The 23049-nt window shown below is 32.9% G+C and overlaps 1 protein-coding gene across 1 annotated transcript; it reads right to left on the bottom strand.

Annotated features, from left to right (window-relative positions):
* Nucleotides 1–3033: 3033 nt before the first annotated feature.
* Nucleotides 3034–22921, bottom strand: LOC132754526 (ovomucoid-like). The gene is made up of 4 exons (XM_060745168.1): nucleotides 22781–22921; nucleotides 12665–12767; nucleotides 4016–4216; nucleotides 3034–3554 (listed from the first exon to the last, which is right to left on the bottom strand). Exons 1-4 carry the CDS (start codon nucleotides 22815–22817, stop codon nucleotides 3488–3490), a joined length of 408 nt encoding a protein of 135 aa, XP_060601151.1. The 5' UTR covers nucleotides 22818–22921; the 3' UTR covers nucleotides 3034–3487.
* Nucleotides 22922–23049: the final 128 nt, after the last annotated feature.

A 23049-nucleotide genomic window follows, 5' to 3' on the forward strand; every position in this document is an offset into this window, starting at 1 on the left:
TTAAGCCGATGCTAGAGTCTTGGACAGTAGCTTGCATTTACCACACACTTTTTAACTTTGCCGATTTGGTTGTTCTTTACATTTTTCATTCTTGACTTTTTTAATGTTTAATATCTTTTGATGATACGCAATAATCTTAGGTAGGTTGTCCTCTGCCACAGCTGCTGAAAATGGTATGGTTTGCTGAACAAGTTGGTCACAAGAGTTAAATTGAAATAACTTTTTTACAACATCCTCTCCTACAGCATTGATTTTCTGACTGTATTCGATAAGAATTATTTTTTTGGCAACCTGCAACATTTTAAAGATCGCCAATTTTAAATTTCTTAATTGTTTCAAGTGTTTTCTATTTTACAAAAATGTGGTATTGTTGCTTGCTGTTGAAAGGCCAAAAATGCATTACCGATATTGATACTGATACTTCAGTACGCACTGTACTTTTTTGAAAGTACATGTACTGGTTCTGAATTACGTAAACAAACTTTTTTTAATACTGGTATTTCATGGATGTCCGAAAAAAAATATATACGAGGCAGTTTCTTGCATAAATATAACTACTTATTCATGATTGATCTCGTAGAGTATGTCCCACAATGTGTGTTGTCGTATTTTTTTCCCTTAATCATCGGAACTTTCTTCCTCGCCCAATAACTCTAATATCTAATTTGGTACATAAAGTACATGGAAAGACTGCTTTTGCATCGTCTGATTCTCATGTTTAGTGCAATTACTGATTTATTTTTCATTTTTTCACCATTTTTGAATTGCGTGACTTTTAAGGACTATTTTTGCATATTCTGACCTATTTTTGGGCATTGTTGTAGACTTTTAGTGCCATTTGCAATGTGTTAAATTACTTTCCTCGTTCACTTGATAAGATTTTACTTTTAATATATTTTCATGAAAATTATAATGAATTAGGAAGTATGCCGCTTTAATAATCCACATACGAGATAGACTATACTAAGCATATACATTTAAGTTAAATGAATGCAATAAGAGCTCAATAATTCGAACAATTTTTACTGCTGTAGGAAAAATAAGTTTACTAGTAATTCGTTTTCAGAGAATTCAAAAGGTTCATATACAAATATGTTTTATTGACATTTTTTGAAAAGATGTACGGTTATAAATACATGTGTGCTACAATAATTGGAAACTACAATAAATGAAAATCATGGAAGTAATTTCTAGAAGCCTTTCTCATATTGAAAATATTACTCAAATGTGTCTGATAAATTAATTCTTCTGATAGATTAATTATTACTGATAAAAGCCAATTATTTAAGAATCCTTAAGGTGACAACGGAGTCAATTATCACTGAAAATACCTAAAATGAGATTTTTTGCTTAGTAGATTTATCAACCTTTTCTGAACACATTCGTGATTTAATTTTGGAAGCAGTTAGTCCAAAAAATGTGTTTTTAAACGTTTAAAAAACGGTACCTGTACCATTTTTATCAGCTATTCGCGTAACCTGTCAATTATCGATAACGCTCCGCCCCCTGTTGAGGCATCAATGAGGGAAATCGGTAGTTCCATATATCCGTGAATTACCGGTCCATACTGGTCCATACTACTCCTAATTCATGTATCGTACAAATACCGTACATCTTTTATGAATATCGTCTACCTTCTATTTGGCATTTTTTATAAAATAAGAAATTGTCGGCCAATGTACGTAACATAATGTATGAAACATAAATAATTAAGCATAGCAGCAAATCGCACGACCACGGGGTTGATTAAAAATATAGTTGCTAAAATATCCATAATGTGTGAAAATAATTTGTCTGTCCCGTTAATCGGATAGATATTACATTGAGTTTATGGACTTTTGTACGGATTCAACGGCTTGCTTTACATTCAACCTCGATTTCTAACAATGTCAAGTAAAACAACAACAAAAACAGACAACATTTTTTATGTGAACGCCTATAATTATATGACTTGTGGTAAGGTGTCCCTGACAAATTTCTAAACCATTTTAGATTGTTTAAGGATGATTATTTCTCTATGAATCAATAAAAAAAGATATTAATATATATTATCAGTGAATGCTTTGAATAAATTGTTCGCCAGTAAATCGAACACAGTACTAATAAACCTGGGACAAAGTATGGAAATTATTGTATATCCCAGTAGTAACTGGATCTCTAAGCCGTGCATAGATGATTTTCATGATAATAGAAGTCAAGAAGGTCAGATCATTATGATCGAGTGATACCTTTTATTTCTATTAAAATATGTGAAGCATTTATATAAATTTGGAGGAAAAAATATATAATAACCCGTTCTTATTTGTACATCTACCATGGCCTTTAAAATACCGTCAGAAGCTCAGTTTTTTTGTTATTTTAATTTATATTTTAACGGAATTTCATACACGAATACACAGACAGAGTGACACTGGTATAATATAATAATAATGCTGATGATAATAATAATAAACTTCAAAAGTGAAACAATTAAATACCCCGCTAGCGGTGCGCAAATACGTTCCATTCCCCCCCCCACCGAGTGCCTCAAATTTTACCGAAAGTCACGTGACATGTGCGACCGATACCAAACGGACAGTAAATCACGTTAAGATTTGAAGAAATTTCTGTTATAAACTGATATTAATCAGCAACGCTTTAGTTGGTCAGATGTCACTGGGTCATAAAATGTTGTTAGAGTATGTTACCGCAACCTGTGACCCTCTCTGGTGCGATATTTGTGTATTATGCAATTATTTAGCGTGAAACGTAGGGGTCCGAGAGAGAAAAGCCGATTTATGACACTTCGTTGATGCGGGTCGGACTAACTTTGAATCGGCATAACTTTTTTAATAATCAAGCAATTAACATGCGATTTAAAGCACATGAAAGGGAATTCATTTACGGAGGGAACCGTGTCAGGGATTTTTGTTTGCTCAATCAGCGACTTAATTATCTTTAATTACGTAATATGTATGGTGAAAAAAGTCGCATAAAATGTTTGACGTTACGTAATATTTTTTTGAGAAAAGATAAAAAAAAATTGAGACAGGGTTCCCCAGATATTCTAAGTATGTTTATTTTCCAAAAGTTTGATAACAAAAAAATAAAAAATGACTTTGGTATGACGATTTAAAATTTTAGGATTTTTATTAAAAATCAATCATTTACAAAGGCATTTTTTTCAAATATGTTATTTATTATGATGATCAGCGACATTTAATGCACAAAGATTAAATAAATAACAATTATTACTTAAGTAAGTTGGTTTAAATGACATTTATGTGAGTACCACGGAAAGTGTCTGTTGTGACCTTAAGAAGGTTTTCGGGAGTTTTTATATAAACATATGACTGAAAACGAGAAAGGTTACCCCAATTTCTTTTCGCTTAAAATGATTCTTATATCATATTCTTAAAACATGTCAAGTTTAAAGAAATTCTATTGAACAGTTTTAATTTTGCCTATATGTCTATAATGAAAACTCCCGAAAACGTCTTCAAATCATTTAAGAGCAGTTGGTGCCGTTGTCTTTGAGAGTTCTGTGGAAACAGCGTGCTTTGTCAAATTCACATCTAAAAATGTATATATATACTTAACTAGATTACAAGGCCAGAAGACAATTGCATTTTGAATTTTACATCACAATCCTACATGTTATATAAAACATTTACTACACTTTGTTATTTGATATTGGCAAACATATGAAGACTTTCAATATTATAAATTAGTATTTATAATCTTTGGCTAAAATTTAAGAAACACTGAACAATGGAAAACGGCAGAACAGTACGGGATGCAGTATTTATCATTCTGACAAAAATGCGTTCCATCATCTAAACTAAAAAAAAGCCTTTTGATAAAATAATCTAAATTTCGATATTTCCGATTAATACAAATTTGTTACAATGACAAGATGTTACTTTAGATCTTTTTAAATGTAAACATAAAAATTTAAATTAAATTAAAATTATAAGGTTGCTCAGTTTGAATATTGCATTTTTTTTTAATTTTATGAAAATTGAAAAAGGCGTACATATTGTCGTAGAATGTTCCATCGCTTCCACAGATCTTACTTCCGCCAGCAGGACATTTAAAGTGAATCAACTCTAAACAGAAAATATCAAGGACAAGCTCACTTCCATGTACCGGTGAGGGTGTGGTTGATGTTGTGCATGCGCCGTCATGTACTTTATGAATTGTATTGTCAGCACAATAAGCCTTGGCCAAGTAACAGCTTTAATAGAAAAAATAATGTTGACGTAATACAATTTTCTTTTTGCGGCAGTAAAATATAAATTTATATGATACGTAGTTCCATGTTTGTGGATATTTTTACAGTATTATAGAATTGAATAATGATTGAATCAAACAAATACATGATGTTTCAGTATTGCAAAAAAACACGAAAAGAATTTATACATGTAAAAGGTATTTTCTGATGTAAATGCATAATTTGAAATCAATTTCGATCTGTTTTTACTCTGAGCTTTTCTTAGATAGTTAGAATATTAGTTTAAAAACCTATATTAAAGTTAATAAGTGTAGGAATATCAATTGCACTGTGACTATAGCCCTTTGACATTTTACAGCTATCATAAATGGTGTTATACTTTATTTCATTCATTCATAAAGTGAACAGAGTGGAACTTTATGCCTTCTTCAAGCACGAACTTTGGTAGTCTTACATTCGGCATTAGTGCGTCATTCAAGTAAATTTAAGGTTTGGAAACGTAATTACATCACCATATCCTATATATGTAGTTGGGAAAGTAAAAGAATGAAAGTTATTGAAGAAAAAAATGTCAAAATTATTCAGAATTCTCGTTTCTTGATGCGCAACTACTATACAAACAAAAGGAAGTTAATAAAAGATATGAGAAGAAACTTGCAATGACAGATTTTATTGTAGTTGAGTATCAAAACGGGGCTATTGTGTTCCTGTATGACTGTCCATTCGTTCCAAAAACATGTACCGTGTCGAACAAGAACGCATAGTCCTTATCAAAGACAAAGTCGCTTAAATCTCCCTGTACGATGCCTAAAAATGATTTTCATGTCGGCAATTAACGGTGTTACCTTTTCTCATTGTTTCCCCCTTGGCTTCGAAACGAAAGCATAGCGGCAGCAAACAGGAAAAAAATGGAAATTAACTTACCTCTTACCTATAGAAAATGAGTTGAAAATGAGTTTGTTAAGTTGAAGGTTACCTAACTTAGTAGTTATGTCATTTATACAAATGAGTTTATTAGGAATCCATATAACACTCGCTGTTAGCAATATTGAATTAGAATATAGCTAAATACTATTCTTTACTTTCGGTATTAATTTCTGTTGCTAGATAGTGAGTTTTGAAAAAAGCCAAAAAGCATTGCAATAATAACCATAAAAACAAAGCTGTCTGTAGGTTACCTTTGTTGGTGTTTTACATATGGCTCAATGCAGAATTCATGAAAGAATGTCCAACTTTTCGTTTTTAGGCTTATCTCAAGCTTTAGTATTTTGACAGATTTTACCTTTAGTAAAAGCCCCTTAGTATTTACTTAAAGTATTTTTCAGAGAATAACAAATAGTTTTCGTTTTACATCCAGTTCAACCAAACACTTCAGTTTAAGAAATACGAGGGCTGTTAGAAAAGTGTCCGGGACTGTTCCATATTTTTTTATTTGTGCACTTATCGTTATGAAATTTTCAAGAGTTATACTTTCGGGAATTATGCATATGGTCCGGCAGAAAAAAGGAAATATTTATACTTATGTGTTACCTACACTCACTATTGCAACGTCGCGTGACGTCGACTTGGGAAACTTCGTTTAATTGGGTAAACGATCACATATTTATCTGTTTCAAAAGAGATTAAACATTGTATTTCCGAGGTCAAAAGTTGACCAAATTGCACGTGAATTTTTTGCGCACTTTTATCTTGACGATCGTAACGTCATTGGCTTCAATATGACTTTATTTATGTAAACAACAGAAGTTGAACACATCGCTGTACTTATTTTGCAAGTATGGCGCTAGAGCAGCGATAATAAGTTTTGCGTGCTAATGATAATGAATACCTACGGCAAAAGATCTATTAAGAAATCAAGCATATATGAGTGGTACAATATATTCAAAAAAGGTTCAACGCGTGTTGTTGCCGACCGCCAAAGATCTGGTAACACGACATCGGTGAAAATAGAAGAAATTAGAGAACTGTTGCAAAGTGATAGAAGGTTAACATTGACATTGCTGCTCAGGTCTGGCTTGACACCTGTTCATTTAATTCAATTGTTAGCAAGAACTCGGCATGTCAATGGTATGTGCTCGCTGAATCCCTCGTATTTTGACACTGGAACAGGAACTGCCAAGAGTTGCAGATGACAAGTAATTTCTGAAACAGTATCTTATCCTTGACAACCGTTTCATCAACTGCACTACCACAGCAGATGAAACATGGATTAATGTTTATGACCCTAAAAATAAGCAAGATTTGTGCATGTAGAAACATTCAACGTCTCAATTACCAGTAAAAGCCTTAGTGAACCGCTCAGCAAAGAGACTTATGTTCACCGTTTGTTTCGATGCCTGAGACGTCATTCTGAACCATGTAGTACTGGCAGGGAGGACGGTCACAGCACTGTATTATTCAAAAGTAAGTATATTTGCTTCGAAATAACATCTAAAATAATCTAGAATGTTTCATTTTATATCTATCTCATTAATAATCATTTGGTATGAGAGATCCTATCTTAATGTCAGGTTATCAAGCGTGATCTGGTGTGTGCTGTGATGAAGAAAAATCCACAACTTAATGGCAATTTCGTATTACATTATGAGAATGCACCTCCCCACTCCTCTGCTGTCACCAAGACATCACTGAGAGAGTAAGAAATAGACACCGTAAAACATCCTGAATATCCCTCAGATCTAGCACCATGCGATTTCTGGCTATTTCCGACGTTGAAATCAGAGCTGTACGGCAAGAGGTTTGATGACGGTCATGATTTGCTAATTGTTGATCGAGAAACGATTCGTAAAAGTTCCCAAGATCAGTTCAAGTCCTATTTTTAAAATAGGATTCATAGATGAGAAAAATGTGTAACGTGTATTGGAGACTATTTCGAAAAGGTCTGATTTTTTATGCGTGTGACCGATTTTCCTGACCCTGTATCTCATCGAAAAGTCCGTTGCCCTGCTCAACGTAACCCTACGTTACCATAGATACTGTTGAATGTGCATTAATGCAAATGGTGATTTTTTTTCAACCGGGTCATAAGCATAATTAATACACTTGTTACTATATATAGTAACAAAATTGCCTATGATTTCAACTGATTATGAGTGTCACGTGACCTATGATGAGTTTGCGGCCCGGGGCCGAGAACTAGTTATCAAGCCCGCAGACATGTGCACGTGCACCAAACTGAAACAATTGACGTCATATTTTTACGTCATCAAACAGTTAACTGTAAAAGTGAAAGTAGGTTGTCAGCACGAATCGCTTAGCTTAAAGCGAATTTAGTACAAACACATTTTTGTTACTTAATTGAAATTTGAAGAAATTTAATACGACAAATTCATTCCGAAAAAAATAAAAAATAAAACTTGCTTCTTTGAACACACAAACAGTAAACATCTCTGTACAGAGCAGTTGACAAGAATTTCAACGAAAAGAACTTCAAAGTATTTGTTGTTGTTTTTTGTTTTTTTTTTAAAAAAAATGCTACTAATTAGATTCTACCAAGTGTATTAAAGACATTAATACACGTCAGAGTAGGGCCGGAAGGTGATAATCGGCCCTGAATGAATAATGGCCCTCGGGCTAAAGCCCTCGGGTCCATTATTCATTTTGCGGGCCGATTATCACCTTCCGGCCCTCTCCTGCCGTGTATTAACCTCTTATTCTCCAAATAAACCGTGATGTTTACTTTACCTAGATATGTTTGTAAATGACAAAAGTTATGAAACATTTCTGGAACTTTTTTAATAGACCTTCTAAAAGACCTCGTAGTCCAACTCCAGTCATGAGGCCTGTCACAAGGACCGATTATCTTTTCGTAATAGAGTCTTACCTTTACGGATGAAAACAACAGATTTGGTAAGGTTTCATCAGAGAATTGTAATTAACTTTATAAATATCAGAGAGCAAGTCTCCATTAAAGTAAAGGTATTTTCAATCGTTGAATATTTAATGAACATTGTAATAGGTCAACTTTTGACGTATCATATTTTATTTTTCCTTGAACGAATGAATCATTTTTATACATGGTACTATTAAATAGCGATATAGTAACAGCATTGGTAGTCGATGTATAAAAAAGAAGAATATCATTATGTCATAAAAATTTATGACAAAGGTCAACGGAATGACAGTATTTAAAAACGTTACAGAAGCTTTGACTAAAATCAGGTAAATATTTACTTTGCACCGTTACCTTGTTGTAAAAAATCATGGCTTGCTTAAAACATTGTTGAAGTTTAAAAGATTTAACTTTAAATCTAAATCGTGCTAAATAAACTTGTCTTGTTCTGAATTTCATTCGGGGAAAGAACGGATTTTTAAAATTGGAAATATGGAGTGATGGACAAGCATAATTACATTGCTCAGTACTGTAGCTATTACCGCCTTCACGACGTTACAACCATTATATTGAAAGAGATGTATGATAAAACATTTCTATATAGTGCTGCAAATTCACAGGGTAAAATGACAACGAAGTGGTCAATGTCAGCCAACAGCAAGTTTTATATACCAAATTGTTCGTCTGGATCCGTAGTTTCCGGAATGGATATCCATTTGGCTAAAGTCCGATGCGAAGCTTAGAAATCCAAGATGGCGTCAAAGATGGCCGCCAAGTCCCTAAATATTCTAGAATATTAATGTTGGCTCATTTTTATTTCCATTTTTGTATTTCAAATAAAATTTTGCACCGAAGATGTCATTTAAAGCGTTTATATAACTAGGCTTAATATTTCTGGAGAAAGCAGAAAGTGTTTTGCTTTTCTTTTATTCATAAATAAGCCAAAAAAATGTGTAACTTATGTGTTCTTGCTATGATACTCTTGTTTATGCTTAAACAGAGAAATATCTATTACTTATTTAATTATTCTACTATTGTAATGTACTCATGAGAGTAATATTTTAATGTATTTATATCATATATTATTGTTTGTAATTAAGCAGTAAGACATGTAAAATGGGAGGCGCTACATTTAAATAGTTTTAAAATGTTACGAATGTTGTAACACATACTTATTTGTTCTATCAACTATTTACCTTATAGCTCTTTGGTGGGCAGTCATGAACATATTTAAAATAAAATTAAAAAAGGAAATGATTATTTGCTTCTAGTTTATTTAATGAAATTTCTGGTTCCCAAAACGTAAACCCCCCCCAATTTTAGTGGTGTGAATAAGATGCTCCCTCGATTAACTGATTATATTTGGGAAGAAAAATATTTTAAATAAAATAAAAAAAAAAAGTTGATTTCCCTTAAAGGTATTTTTCAGATCAATAAACTTTTAAAAAAAGTGTTACCAAAATTTAATATCCCATTTAAAATCTTTTTGTGTTGTAAATTCCCCCATAAATTTTAAAAATATCCCAAAAAAAACATGTTTTTTTATTTATATGTAAAACCCCATTTTCTAGTAAATGGAAATTTAAATTTTTTTAATTTGGGCCCCTATAATTTGATAAAAGTCATTTAAATGTCTGATATTTTTTTTACTGTTTTCCCATACTCTGAAACCCTGCAAAAAAAGTCGGGTAAAACATAAAGTTTCTATAAAGCCCTTCACCCCCATTTTTATTGTGTTTGTGGTATTTTTATATTTTTCCAGTTTGTGTGGGTTTTTAGTATTCTATTTGAAAACTGTATAATGCCCGTGTTTTAAAAAAATTTCCTTTTGAAAATTTAATTTTGTTTTTTATAAATCCTTTTATTTAGTTTCCCCCCAATGTTTTTTTCCCTTTTTTTAACCTTCCCGTTACTTAGGGGAAAAAAAACCCCCCAAAGTCGTGAAAATTTCCGAACTTTTTACTTTAAAATTCCCCCCCCAATCCCCTGTCGTATGAATACCCTGTTTTTGCTATTTCTTTTACTTGGGGACCAATTTATGTAAATTGAGAATTCTGCCTCAGCCGGTGCTCGAGGGGTGGAAATAGTTGCGTTAACCCCTATGGTATTTCCCCAATGTGAGGGGACAGGTATTAATGAACCCCCACCCAAGGGAAAACTCTTAAAAATTGTCATGGAACTGAGTCCCAAAAAAATAAAACCCATATATGATCCTGTTTAATAATTACTGTAAAAAAGGGAAGCCCCAAAAGGAAGTGATGCTTTAAAAAGGAAAACAAAGAAAAAAATCACCCTTTCAAGGGCCCCCCCGCCTACGAACAAAACAGAAGACGAAAATCAAAAAATTCAGTTCCCAAATATTTTTAGAAATTGCCCCCCACTTCCCGGTCAAAAAGCCCCTTAAACCCAAAACCCCCTTGCGGTAAGCCCTTTAAAAAAACTGGTCCCTAGCCTTTTAAAAGCCAATAAAAAATTAATATGAGTCACGGCCCCTAGGAGTTTATAAACCCCCATCTACAATAGAAAATCGATTTTCTAATAATTAGTCCCTAAAAAAACTTTTTTAAATACATATTATAAGCTTTTTCACTCCCCTCGGGCTAAGAAAAAACATAAAAAATACGACTTTTCCAAAAATTTTTATTTCCCAAAGGGATAAATTTTTTAAATAAATTTTTAAAGAGCTCGGGGGACCTTTGGAAAATTTTTCCCCCCAATCTTTGAATAGTTTAGCCCAAAAACGAATTTGCCTAAAAATTAAAAATTTTTTTTTTGATTTTTTCCCCTAAAGGGACTATTTTTTTATAATTCAGTCCGTCTAGAAACGGGAAAAATCTTCTGTAAAAAGAAATTTGGGGTACCATTTCAATTTTTCCCCCTTGGAAATTCCCTTTTACATTTTAATGTAAAATTTTTAAAAATCCGTTTAAACCCAAAAGCCCCAAAAATCCAAATATTATTCAATTGTAAGTTAATCCCTATGTTTGCCCTTTTAAAAAAAGAGCTGAAAATTTGGACGCACCCCTCGAATATTCAAAACCAAACCCGAAATTTTATAATAAAAGGGGGTTTTACGTTTTTTCACCAAAAATGTCTAAAATTTTTGGAAAAAAAAATGTTAGAGGGGAAAAACTACTTATGTCCCCCAAAAAGATGTGGTTAAATTTCAAGTCATTTCCTTTAATGGGTTTTGGAGATAAATTTTGTCCCCCCGGAAATTTTTTTAAGTTTATAAAGTGGGTATCATGCCCCAGTTATTGGGGGGTTTTTATCAGTGACCCACATGTACACCCCCAAAATCCTTTTTTAAAGTTAAAAAATGATGCCTTTTTTTGGGTTAGTAGAACAAAATTGCAAACCAATCCTTAACCTGAGCTCCCCCCATAAGGTAATTTGCAAAAACCCCGGGTTACAGGTCCCCGTAAATTTTGTTCCCTTTTTTTTGGCCCTAAAAAGTAAAAAAGGTTTTCTACATTTAGACCAAATTTTTCCCCAAATTTTCAAAAGAAAAGCAAAATGTTAATTTAAAATTTTTTTAATCTTTTTTTCATTTTCCCTTTTTTAAAACCGAGAAATATTTTTAAATTTTCGCTGAAACCCTTTGTAATAACCCCCCCCATTTTGAATATTTGGGTTAAGATCAATTAAAACATTTTATGGCAAAAGTTCACCCTTTTTTCTTCAAATGTGAAATCCCCCATTTTTGAGGCTGTATTAACCCAAAACCCTAAATTTTTAAAATAAATATTTATGTAAATTTTTTTATTTATTTAAAAACTTTAAAAAAATACCCAATGTCCCTTTAAAATGAATATTTAGGGGGTTTGGGGGCCATCCCTTTTTACGAAAAATTTGGAATCTCCCCTACCGCATGGGGGTTGGGACCAAAATTATAAACTTTCCCCCGAATTTCAAATATCCAAAACCCAAACATTTTGGTATATGAAACTTGCTGTTGGCCCCCGACATAGCCCCTTTTTCCCTTCTAAAAAATTTGGGTAGTAAATAGGGTGATTTGCAGGGCCCAAAAAAACCTTTTGATACTTAAAATGGCCCTTGGTGAATAGCAAAATGCCCCCAAGTCAAAAATCCTTTTCCCCGGGTTCCCCCATAAATTTCAAAGAACTTTAAACCCCCATAAAGAAATTTAAAAGAAATTAAAAAACATTTTTTTGTTTAAAACAAATTTTTGATATTGAAAAAATTAAAAAGAAAAAAAATGGCAAAAAAAGTTTATGATGAAACAAAAATGTGTTAATGTGATATAAAAACAATTTTTTATGAACATATGAAAAAAATCCCCATTCTTAAATTTTTTTTTTGAAATTTTCGTTAAAAGCAAAATAAAGTCTAATGGGAATAAAAAAATTACGTATTACCCAAAATTTTTTTGGGCTCTTTTTATAAAGATTAAAATCTTTCTATAGAAATCATTAGCAAAACTGCATCGGAACCATATGAATGCTTTGAGAAAACTGTTGTATTTTTCTTTGTTATGCAAGCAAAATAATTCTAAAAAATCTTGAATGATATTTTGAAAGCTTGATATTCCAATATAGACAAATTTGAGACAGGAACATGGAAAAGAACAAAAATATATAAATTAATTTAATACAAACTTGTTGCGATATGATACTCCATTAGTGCCGCATACAACCTCTGCTGGTTTTGTCTTACAGTCTCGTGTGATGACGTACGAACAAACATCGCCATGAACGAGACCTGGAAGTAATAATAAGAGCTTTCGGAAAAGAATTTCAAACCACTTGTTACACCGGAGCCGCACATTTAAAACTGTCAAGTAAGATATGACAAGAGTGGGAAGTTCTATCGCTAAAATAAATATTTTACAAAAATTTCCTTTTACATATTTATACAAAAATAATTTATACAATTAAATTCAATACATTAACAGTGACTTTAGTTCTGTAATTTTATCAAATAGAGTATTACTTATTTAATAGTTATGAAATTTAAGTTCAATAAAATAGTTTAGAAATTTTAGATATTGTCACGGGAGACATTCTTAGAAAAAATTTATATAAAACACAGAAATGTTCTGTCCTTCTTCCACTTAACAGTATATTTTGCTGTCTAAAACCATTGTATAATGCCGTCGAAGATATATCCTGCGCCGACCTTGGAAAAGGGTCAATATTCAACCTAACTTTGAAAGTCCTTCACCCCAAAACGTAAGGTCATAATAATAAACGTCACCTCCGACCTATAAAGGTCAATATATAACTAAGAAATGTTACCTCCTACCTATAAAAGGTTCAAATATAACTAGAAATGTTACCTCCCTACCTATTAAAGGTCAATATTTTAACAAAAGAAAATTGTCAGGAGAAATGTCTGCCTTGATGTTATTTAATCTTAGGAAAGATTTAGCAATAAATACTAGAACCAATTTCGGCAAGATATGGGGGCTGGGCAGCACGGCCTGACATAAAATTGAAATTTCTCAGTTGGAAAACTAGCATGTAATTGTTTAGTTAACACTATTTTTTTTTAGGTATTTTTATCTTTTTATATCTCAAATCAATATATACATTTAAACAACAAAAACTCCCACCGACTATTATTTACACACAAAAACAAAGAACTATGATCATTATTTACACCCCAAAACAAACACACAATCATTTATCAGCCACTTATACGAAATATCTTTTCACGTATACGTCTTTTATACGAAACAATACTAGACACCTGGCGAGCCCAAGCTCTAAACCACTTATGATCAAACAAAACAATAAAATCGCCACAAAATGAAAGAACACAAAAATGAATTTTTTACAACTGTAAAGATACAGTATAAACCACAAACATTCATCCAACAATATTAAACTTTTTCACACAATCTTAATCAGCATTAGAAAAACAAACTTAAACTAAAGCACCCAATATTTACATATATCCTCAAAACAAAGCAGCAACTAATATAATCTTGACCAGACAAACATTCAACCAATATCAACCAAATATATCTTCAACAAACAGATATAACTCAACAACCAAACAACTAATTACAACCAATAAACCCTGATCAATTAAGATCAACCACAATTATATTCAACCAACTTCAATAAACCAACAAACTCCAACAAACAACAAATTATCTTCTTTACAAAAAAAATAACCCGCTACACACTATCAGCGTGTCTCTCCTAACTGATGTAAAATCTCTCTCAAAACGCGCATATTTGCTAGCTGAAACGATTTGACCTTTAAACATGTATACATATTTTATACTCCCAGCAACAGGTTTATAAATGAAACTGTACATTGAAATCTGATACACTTCAGTGTATCGCTGACTCGTTGTAAAAAAAACTATCTACAGTGAAACTGTATGATTATTCTGACAGCCCCCTTCTCTATCTAGTCTACTTAGGTAATCTGCACACACGTTGTCCTTTCCTTTCACAGCTACTATTCTAAACTTATAGTTCTATAGTTCTGTAGAAATAATGCCCATCTCATTATGCGGCCACTTTCTACTTTACATTTCTGAATATACGTTAAAGGAGCATGGTCTGTATGCAGCTCAAATTCTTTCCCGTACAAATATTTGTTGAATTTCTTTATTCCGAATACCATTGCAAGACATTCCCTTTCGATAACCGAGTAGTTTCTTTCTCTGATCAGCAATTTCTTACTCGCGTAAGCTATTGGAAGCAGACCATCATCAAACTGTTGAAGAAGTGCAGCCGCAACTCCGGTATCTGAGGCATCACATTGCAAAACAAATGACTTTGAAAAGTCTGGATGTCGTAGTATTGGTGATCGTGTCAGTACTTGCTTCAATGTCGTAAAGGCTTTTTCATGTTCTGGTTTCCATATGATTTTATTTGGCTGTCCTTTCTTCGTAAGATCTGTCAATGGTGAAGCAATTTCTGCAAATGAAGCAATGAATTTTCTGTAGTATCCAGCTAGACCAAGAAATGATCTCAGTTGCTTCTTTGACTCTGGTCGCATAGCGTCTCTAATTTTGATCAATTTGTCATCTTCCTTTTTCATTTGACCTTTGCCAACAACATGACCGGTAAATGGTGTACTTTCAAATCCAATCATACATTTAAAAGGATTAACTGTGATCTTTGCGTTTCGTATTCTTTCGAACAATTGACTCAACATCTTCATGTGTCTCTCTCATGTAACCGTATGTCCAAGCACAATCGTCAACATAGTTATCAGTATCATTCACTCCAGAAAGCAACTTCCGCATCATTCTATTAAATGTTGCACCAGAATTGACCATTCCAAATGGCATCTTTCTGAATTGTTAACTACCTTCTGTTGTAGAAAATGCTGTTAGATGTCTTGATTTTGCTTCAATTGGTATTTGCCAAAAACCTTTGGTCAAATCAATTTTTGTGAAGAACTTATCTTCTTTTAGCTTTTGCCATCACATCCTCAACATTACCCATTGGTTCTGTATCAAACTTTGTTACAGAGTTGAGTCGTCTGAAGTCAATACAAAAGCGGTTTGTATTATCCTTTTTCTACACCAAAACAATTGGTGAATTATAATCAGAATTTGCTGGTTCAATGATACCACATTCAAGCATTTTCTTAATTTCATCCTCTACCGCTGTCCTTTTTGCATATGGTATCGTATATTGTCTAACACGAATTGGTGTTTTGTCAGTCAACTCAATCTTGTGAGATTCAAGATCTGTAGTTCCAGGAATATCAGTAAAAATATCCTCAAATTCTTGAAGCAACGCATTTACTTCTGATTTTTGTTCAAGTGTTAATTGATCATTAACATTAACATCTCTGTACGTCTCTTCACTCTGTGTGTCTACTAGTTCTAAAAGATTTTCATCATCAACAACCCCAGTATCATCATTATTTTCGGCCTCTATTACAGCTACACTCGCACAAATTCTATCTTCTCTTTCTTCATATTTCTTCAGAAGATTTATGTGGTACATTCCAATTCTATCACCTACCAAGACCATTACATTTTGGATTGTAAGGGGTAGTAAACAACTGTTTCAGTGATACAAGTCTACAAACTTCTTCCATAAGTTGTGACGTGAACTGACTACCTCTATCACTAAGTATTTCCGATGGGAAACCTACTCTTGCAAAAATATCTAACAATGCTTCAGCTATATTTTCAGTCTCAATTCTTGGTAAAGCAACAGCTTCTGGGTAACGTGTAGCATAATCAACTACAGTTAAGATGTATCTATTTCCCTTTTCCGATACAGGCGTTATTGGCCCTATCAAATCCACCGCAATTCTCTGGAACGGAGTGTCAATAATAGGCATTTCACCTAAAGGAGCTTTCTGAAGTCTACCCTGGGCACCGTCTTCTGACAAATGTCACAGGAACGACAAAATCTAGTTACATCACTAGAAATACGCTGGCCAGTGAAAACTAGATTGTATCCTGTCTAAAGTCTTGCGTACAGATAAATGACCACCCACTATAGATTCATGAGCTAATGACATAACTCTTTTGTGATATTTACTAGGAACAACTATTTGTCTTGTTTCAGACTTCAAATCACCTTTCACCGTCTCAAATATTCTATACAACACATCTTTTTCTACTTCATATCTAAATTTATTAACCACTTTTTGTTTTCATGATCTTATTTTCCTTAGCATACTGCCATAAACGCTGTAACGTATTGTCATTTGATTGTTCTTTCTTAAGAACAATCTACCGTAATTTCGTTATCTTCGACCTTCGGAACTTTAAGAGGTTTCATTGCTTTCTTCTCTTTTTCTGCCTGTGCTCTAGTAACAACAGCAGCTATGTTTGTTACTTCTGGGCTAACCCAATTCTCATTTTGCTTATCAAGTACACCCTGGATATTGCCCAAGACTAAGTCACAAATTGCTGACTCTAAAACCATAGCTTGTATTTTACCCTTATAATAAGGTGTATCAATGTCTATTTTTGCCATGGGTACCAACCTGGCCCGACCATCTATTGCTATCATGACACAATTTTTATTCAGCATTTGATCTTCTTCCACTAACTTCTTTCTAACTACTGCTAACTCGCAACCAGTGTCTCTCAGAACTTTCACCTCTTGATTCCCAACATATCCTAATTTCAGATCCAATTGACGTTCACCTTCTAATGATTCAATTGTACAGCTACTTGTAATGACAGGCACAGAATTGCCATTGGCTAATTTAAGTTTCCCCTCTTCAATACAACCATCATAAGAAACTTGTTGGAGAAATTGACATACATACCCCGATACTTTCTTATCATCTGATCTCCCATCACGTCTATTTTCTCCAGGCCTACTACGCCAGCTCCTTGGTGAAGAATCCCGATTTGTTTTTAAAGTAGTTTTCTATTTTGCTCTCCATATGACATTGCAGCAGCCCCATAATCTTTTCTTAGTCTGATCTTGACAATCTCTGGCCACATGACCCTCTCTATTACATATGAAGCATGTTACTTTTCTGTTTCCCTATGATAGTGCTGTATTGGTTTCGATAGATTACCTTGATTAAGGCGTATTGGTGATTTATTTGAAAAAAGCTGGCAACTTTTGAGCTTTTACTATTTGTAAATTGTACCGCCATGAGCTTCTAAGTATTTGTTCAGCCAAAGAGATGACATCTCTACGATCCTTTGGCTTTTCGTTCCTTAAGAAAAAGAGCTAGCTCTGTTGAACAAACTTTGACAAATTGCTCTCCAATAATAAGATCTTTCAATTTATCTACTGTATCCGCAGCGTCGGCCATTTCTGTCCATCTACTGAAGTACCTATCTTAATCGAGCCATAAATTGGTTTTACAGTCTCTCTTATTCCGGCTTACTCTCTCTAAATTTCGTTCTGAAACCGTCTTCTGTTAATTGGTATCTTTTCAAAACTGCTGTTTTTAATTCTTGATAGTCTGATGCTTGCTCAGGAGGCAAACTAGTGTAAACTTCAAGACCTTTCCCCGTTAATAAAGAACTTAAGCTTATTGCCCATGTATCTTCTTTCATCCTTGACTAATGGAGAACCTTTCAAAACGCTCTATATAAGCATCTATGTCATCTTTTGAAGTCTTCAAATTTAGGCTACCTTGGCCTCAAACCGGTGCTAGACGGGTATCAAGGCGATCCCAGCCTCGATTTTTTAACTTCATTAATTCTATTTCTTGCTCTTTCATTTTCATCTCTACTTCAGCTTGAAATAAACGTTTCTTTTCCCCACGTTCGGCTTCTTTTCTAGACGTTCGATTTCACGTTCAGCTTCTTTTGCTTTACGCTCGGCCTCAAATCGCCGTTTATCTTCTTCACGTCTAATATTTCTCTCTTCTCTATCAAGATATTCTGATTCTTTCTTTTGAACATAATCACGTAAATCCCCGTCCTTCAACCCAAGCCTCTCTCCCAATGATACCCATTTCTCACAATCCATAACTGCTTAATAATGGATTACTATTTAAAAAAAAATAAACTTTTACGAAACCCGTAAAGTAAACACTTATTAATCAACAAAATGGTGTACCTCTGTAGCACCGACAATCGGTATTCCAAATCTAATCTCTATATAACAATGGCACCTACCGGGCACCGGCAATGAACTTGTATCAACAGTAACAACCAGGGGACCGATATCAATCTTCATGTAGTGTTTAACAACTATATAAACTTTATGACAACAACCAACTGAGCACCGGCGGCAGAAACTATCTATACAATTATTACATACACTTTTATGAATATCACTCACTGGACACCCGTTATAAACTTTTATCAGTTACTGATGTTTATAACTTCAACAAATTTTAAGTTATATCTTTATCATCGATATAAACTTGTTAACACAATGATTCAAACTATCAAAACCAATGTCTCCCAAAAACCACTTAATTCTATCACCGTATAAACAGTATTCAACAAAAGGTGCTCTCCTGCTAAAATGTAATAACTTCTTCTGTATATAAACTTTAAACACAGGCCGTCACCGCTTCCCTACATATAACTCTCTATTTAAACCCTAATGTACAGAGAGTTTACTTGTATAACACTACAACGCAAGTTTATCGATTTTCGCCTAATAGTGTTTACACTGCTTTATTTTACCAACAGATTGAAAATAATCTAAGGTTTAACAAAAAAAAGTATCAAAGTTTAACAAACAATAATTTGCCAGGAAATATCCAAACTTAAAGAGAGTATCCCGGACGAGCCCCCAAATTGTCAGGAGAAATGTCTGCCTTGATGTTATTTAATCTTAGGAAAGATTTAGCAATAAATACTAGAACCAATTTCCAAGATATGGGGGCTGGGCAGCACCGCCTGACATAAAATTGAAATATTTTCAGTTGGAAAACTAGCATGTAATTGTTTAGTTAACACTATTTTTTTTTTAGGTATTTTTATCTTTTTCTATCTCAAATCAATATATACATTTAAACAACAAACTCCGACTATTATTTACACCCAAAACAAAGAACTCTGATCATTATTTACACCCAAAACAAACACACATCATTTATCAGCCACTTATACGAAATATCTTTTCACGTATACGTCTTTTATACGAAACAATACTAGACACCTGGCGAGCCCAAGCTCTAAACCACTTACGATCAAACAAAACAATAAAATCGCCACAAAATGAAGAACACAAAAATGAACATTTTTACAACTCTAAGATACAGTATAAACCACAAACATTCATCCAACAATATTAACTTCACACAATCTAATCAGCATTAGAAAACAACTTAAACTAAAGCACCCAATATTTACATATATCCTCAAAACAAAGCAGCAACTAATATAATCTTGACCAGACAAACATTCAACCAATATCAACCAAATATATCTTCACAAACAGATATAACTCAACAACCAAAACAACTAATTACAACCAATAAACCCTGATCAATTAAGATCACCACAATTATATTCAACCAACTTCAATAAACCAACAAACTCCCAACAAAACAACAAATTCTCTTCTTTACAAAAAAATAACCCGCTACACACTATCAGCGTGTCTCTCCTAACTGATGTAAAATCTCTCTCAAAACGCGCATATTTGCTAGCTGAAACGATTTGACCTTTAAACATGTATACATATTTTATACTCCCAGCAACAGGTTTATAAATGAAACTGTACATTGAAATCTGATACACTTCAGTGTATCGCTGACTCGTTGTAAAAAAAAACTATCTACAGTGAAACTGTATGATTATTCTGACAAAAATGTCACATCCGACCAACAAAGGTCAATGTAAAAACTGCAAAATAAAAGGTTGCGATTTTCCGTAGATGCTACAATCAATGTTGACCAACCCTTAACAAAGTACAAAATACTGCATTATATTCAGTTGCTAGTACTTCACGCTATTATAAACCATAGCACCACGCACACTCTTGACATTGATGTGTCCTTCAACACCATGACCTATCAATGAAGACATTTTACTAGGTATTTCACACACATTCAGTTTGAGAAAAACAAATATATGAAAGGAAAGGAAAAAAAGCCCAAATTTACAATATAACTTATTCAATTTCAATATCACAACTTATCAAACAAAGCTTGTCATAAAATGGCTATAAAAACCATATCATTAAATTAGTAAATGATAGAGCTACCTCTTTCGAAGGTATACGGTAAATTGCTCTATCGCTACTTCCGTGCTAGGTCCGCAATTAAGGCGCAATCTTGACTGAAGCAAGCTAAGACTTATTGACTGTTAAGACCATACTGTGTGCACTTTTTAAAATATTCCTTTTGTCTATATGAAATTGACATACATTTTTTTTCCGTCTTTTTTGCGGTTAACACTGTACATGTGATATTTTTATTAACGCAAATGTTTAGTAACTACGTGCAGAAGAAACAGCATATTGACGAGAAGATAAGTACCAATGAACCGTATAAAAAAATCCATAGCAAAATCCATAACTACATGCAGCTAAAAGGGAATTTAGAGTGAATTGCCGAAATGTTCCTCAATACATATATTGCGTAAGTAAATATCGACAAATCATTTCATAAGCGATGTTTGCTTGATCCGTCATATCAAAATGTGCTACAGCAACATCTCCGTCTTGGCAGTAAGCATTTTTGGTTGAAAAACGTATATAGCGACTGCAATAAGATAGAAAGCACAAAACTGTAAGCTTGACCATAATCATAGCAATTGCAAAAAAATGTACACTTAGAAGTTATTTTCGTGTACAAATCGATTTGTTTGATTGTTAGATGGATCTATACATTTTCCATTATTTTGTTTGCATTTTTATAGATCCAGAGCTAAAGTAGTTCTTGTGGATCTCTCAATGTATAAATCCAATGTGTGATATATAGATGATATTGACTGAATGTAAGTTTTATACTGAATTTATTGAACGAGTTGAATAAAATTATATTATGCGAGCCTCTGGCGAGCATAATTTTATTATATTCAACGAGTTTAATAAATTAAGTAATGAACTTACACGTATTTAATATTCTATTTATCAGATACCAAAAAATAAAGACCGTTTGAAGTGGTAAAAAACTATTATTCATTGACGCGCCTTTGGTATAACGCTAACATATATAACGTCTCCTCAAAATATATAATTACTGTTTATACGGAGTCGCAAAATCGGCACGGGTTTGTGATAAATAGCATGATTCATTTATATAGTAAATATAACCGAGATAGGCTGATCATTATTGAGCACAATAAACATCACTGTTTCTGTCTTATATGAGCCAATCACAGGTACTTTAAACAAACTATTTTTTAATGTTCTATATGGGCTTTATACCATAATAAGTCTTATTTTAGTACATATCCTATATAGAGCATTAAAAATGTTTGTTTTAAGTACCTGTGGAGCCAATGAACACATTTATGATCATAGTTTGACTTGACTTAAAATGGAAACTTATGTTATGATAGTTTACTTTAATTACATGACTTATTATGTTTTTATCATGAACAAAACATAACCAGAGTTCAACATATATTTTAAAAGCATTTATCAAGATCAACTTATTTATTCAGAGCAATTCAATTATTTGATTTATGAATATTTACTAAAGAAAGATTTTTCAAATAAAGCTGTGTAAACTTTTATCTGTTTTCCTTGTAAAATCAGTCGTTATGGAAAAATAGGTATAACAGAAAACAATTAAAGCATAAGTCATGAAAAAAATAATGATGCATTTAATATCAAAAGAATTAAAACCTGTGTTTGTTACGGGTTAAAATTGAATGCAGACTTCACTAGATTATCATTGTAAATATTTCAAATCGTTCCCTGGTTGCCCCAAACATACATAGCTAAATATAAAGTCTGCTAAAACCAAATGATCTTGTCTCTGACTCTGTACTACAACCAACTTTTGCTTTTGTTCTGGTATATAAATGTGTTATATTTTCATTGGACAATTCAATATTCAAAGCTGGACAAATTCAGCAGATACAGGATCAAATAGATTACTGTTACATGATAAGTGAAATAGAAAACTCTTTGATAAAACATAATTATGTTCTGTATTAAACAAAGTTGACATGGAATGTGAAAAACAATCTGTTCTCGACTCAATCATTTTAATCACAAAGTAAATTACACATAATTATTTAAATAGAAGAGCATATGTACATTACCAGAATAAATGTCATATTTAACTTCAAGTCACGTGACGAAGTATTTTCTTTATTATTGTTACATACTTAAAAGATGCCTAGTCAACCAAGAAATATAATGACATGGAATCAGCCTTGAATTAAACTTACCTACCAATTGCCAAAACAAATAGAAATCCTGCACAAAACATTTTTGAAATGTTAAATCGAGATGGAATAACGTTGAAAATATTGTCGAAACTGGGATCACAGGCACTGTTCACAAAGAGATAAGAGACATGCGGTAAGTCACGACTAGCTCTTCAAATGGCACAATCTTTAAATTTATCAGCAGATTAGGTAACATTTGGTTTGTTGATATTTAATATTTTATTGACATAATTATGATCTTACATATTGATATTGATTTTATGAACACTTGGT

Source organism: Ruditapes philippinarum, unplaced genomic scaffold (assembly GCF_026571515.1).
Source record: "Ruditapes philippinarum isolate M1 unplaced genomic scaffold, ASM2657151v2 ctg1103_1_1_1_1, whole genome shotgun sequence".
Lineage (NCBI taxonomy): Eukaryota > Metazoa > Mollusca > Bivalvia > Venerida > Veneridae > Ruditapes > Ruditapes philippinarum.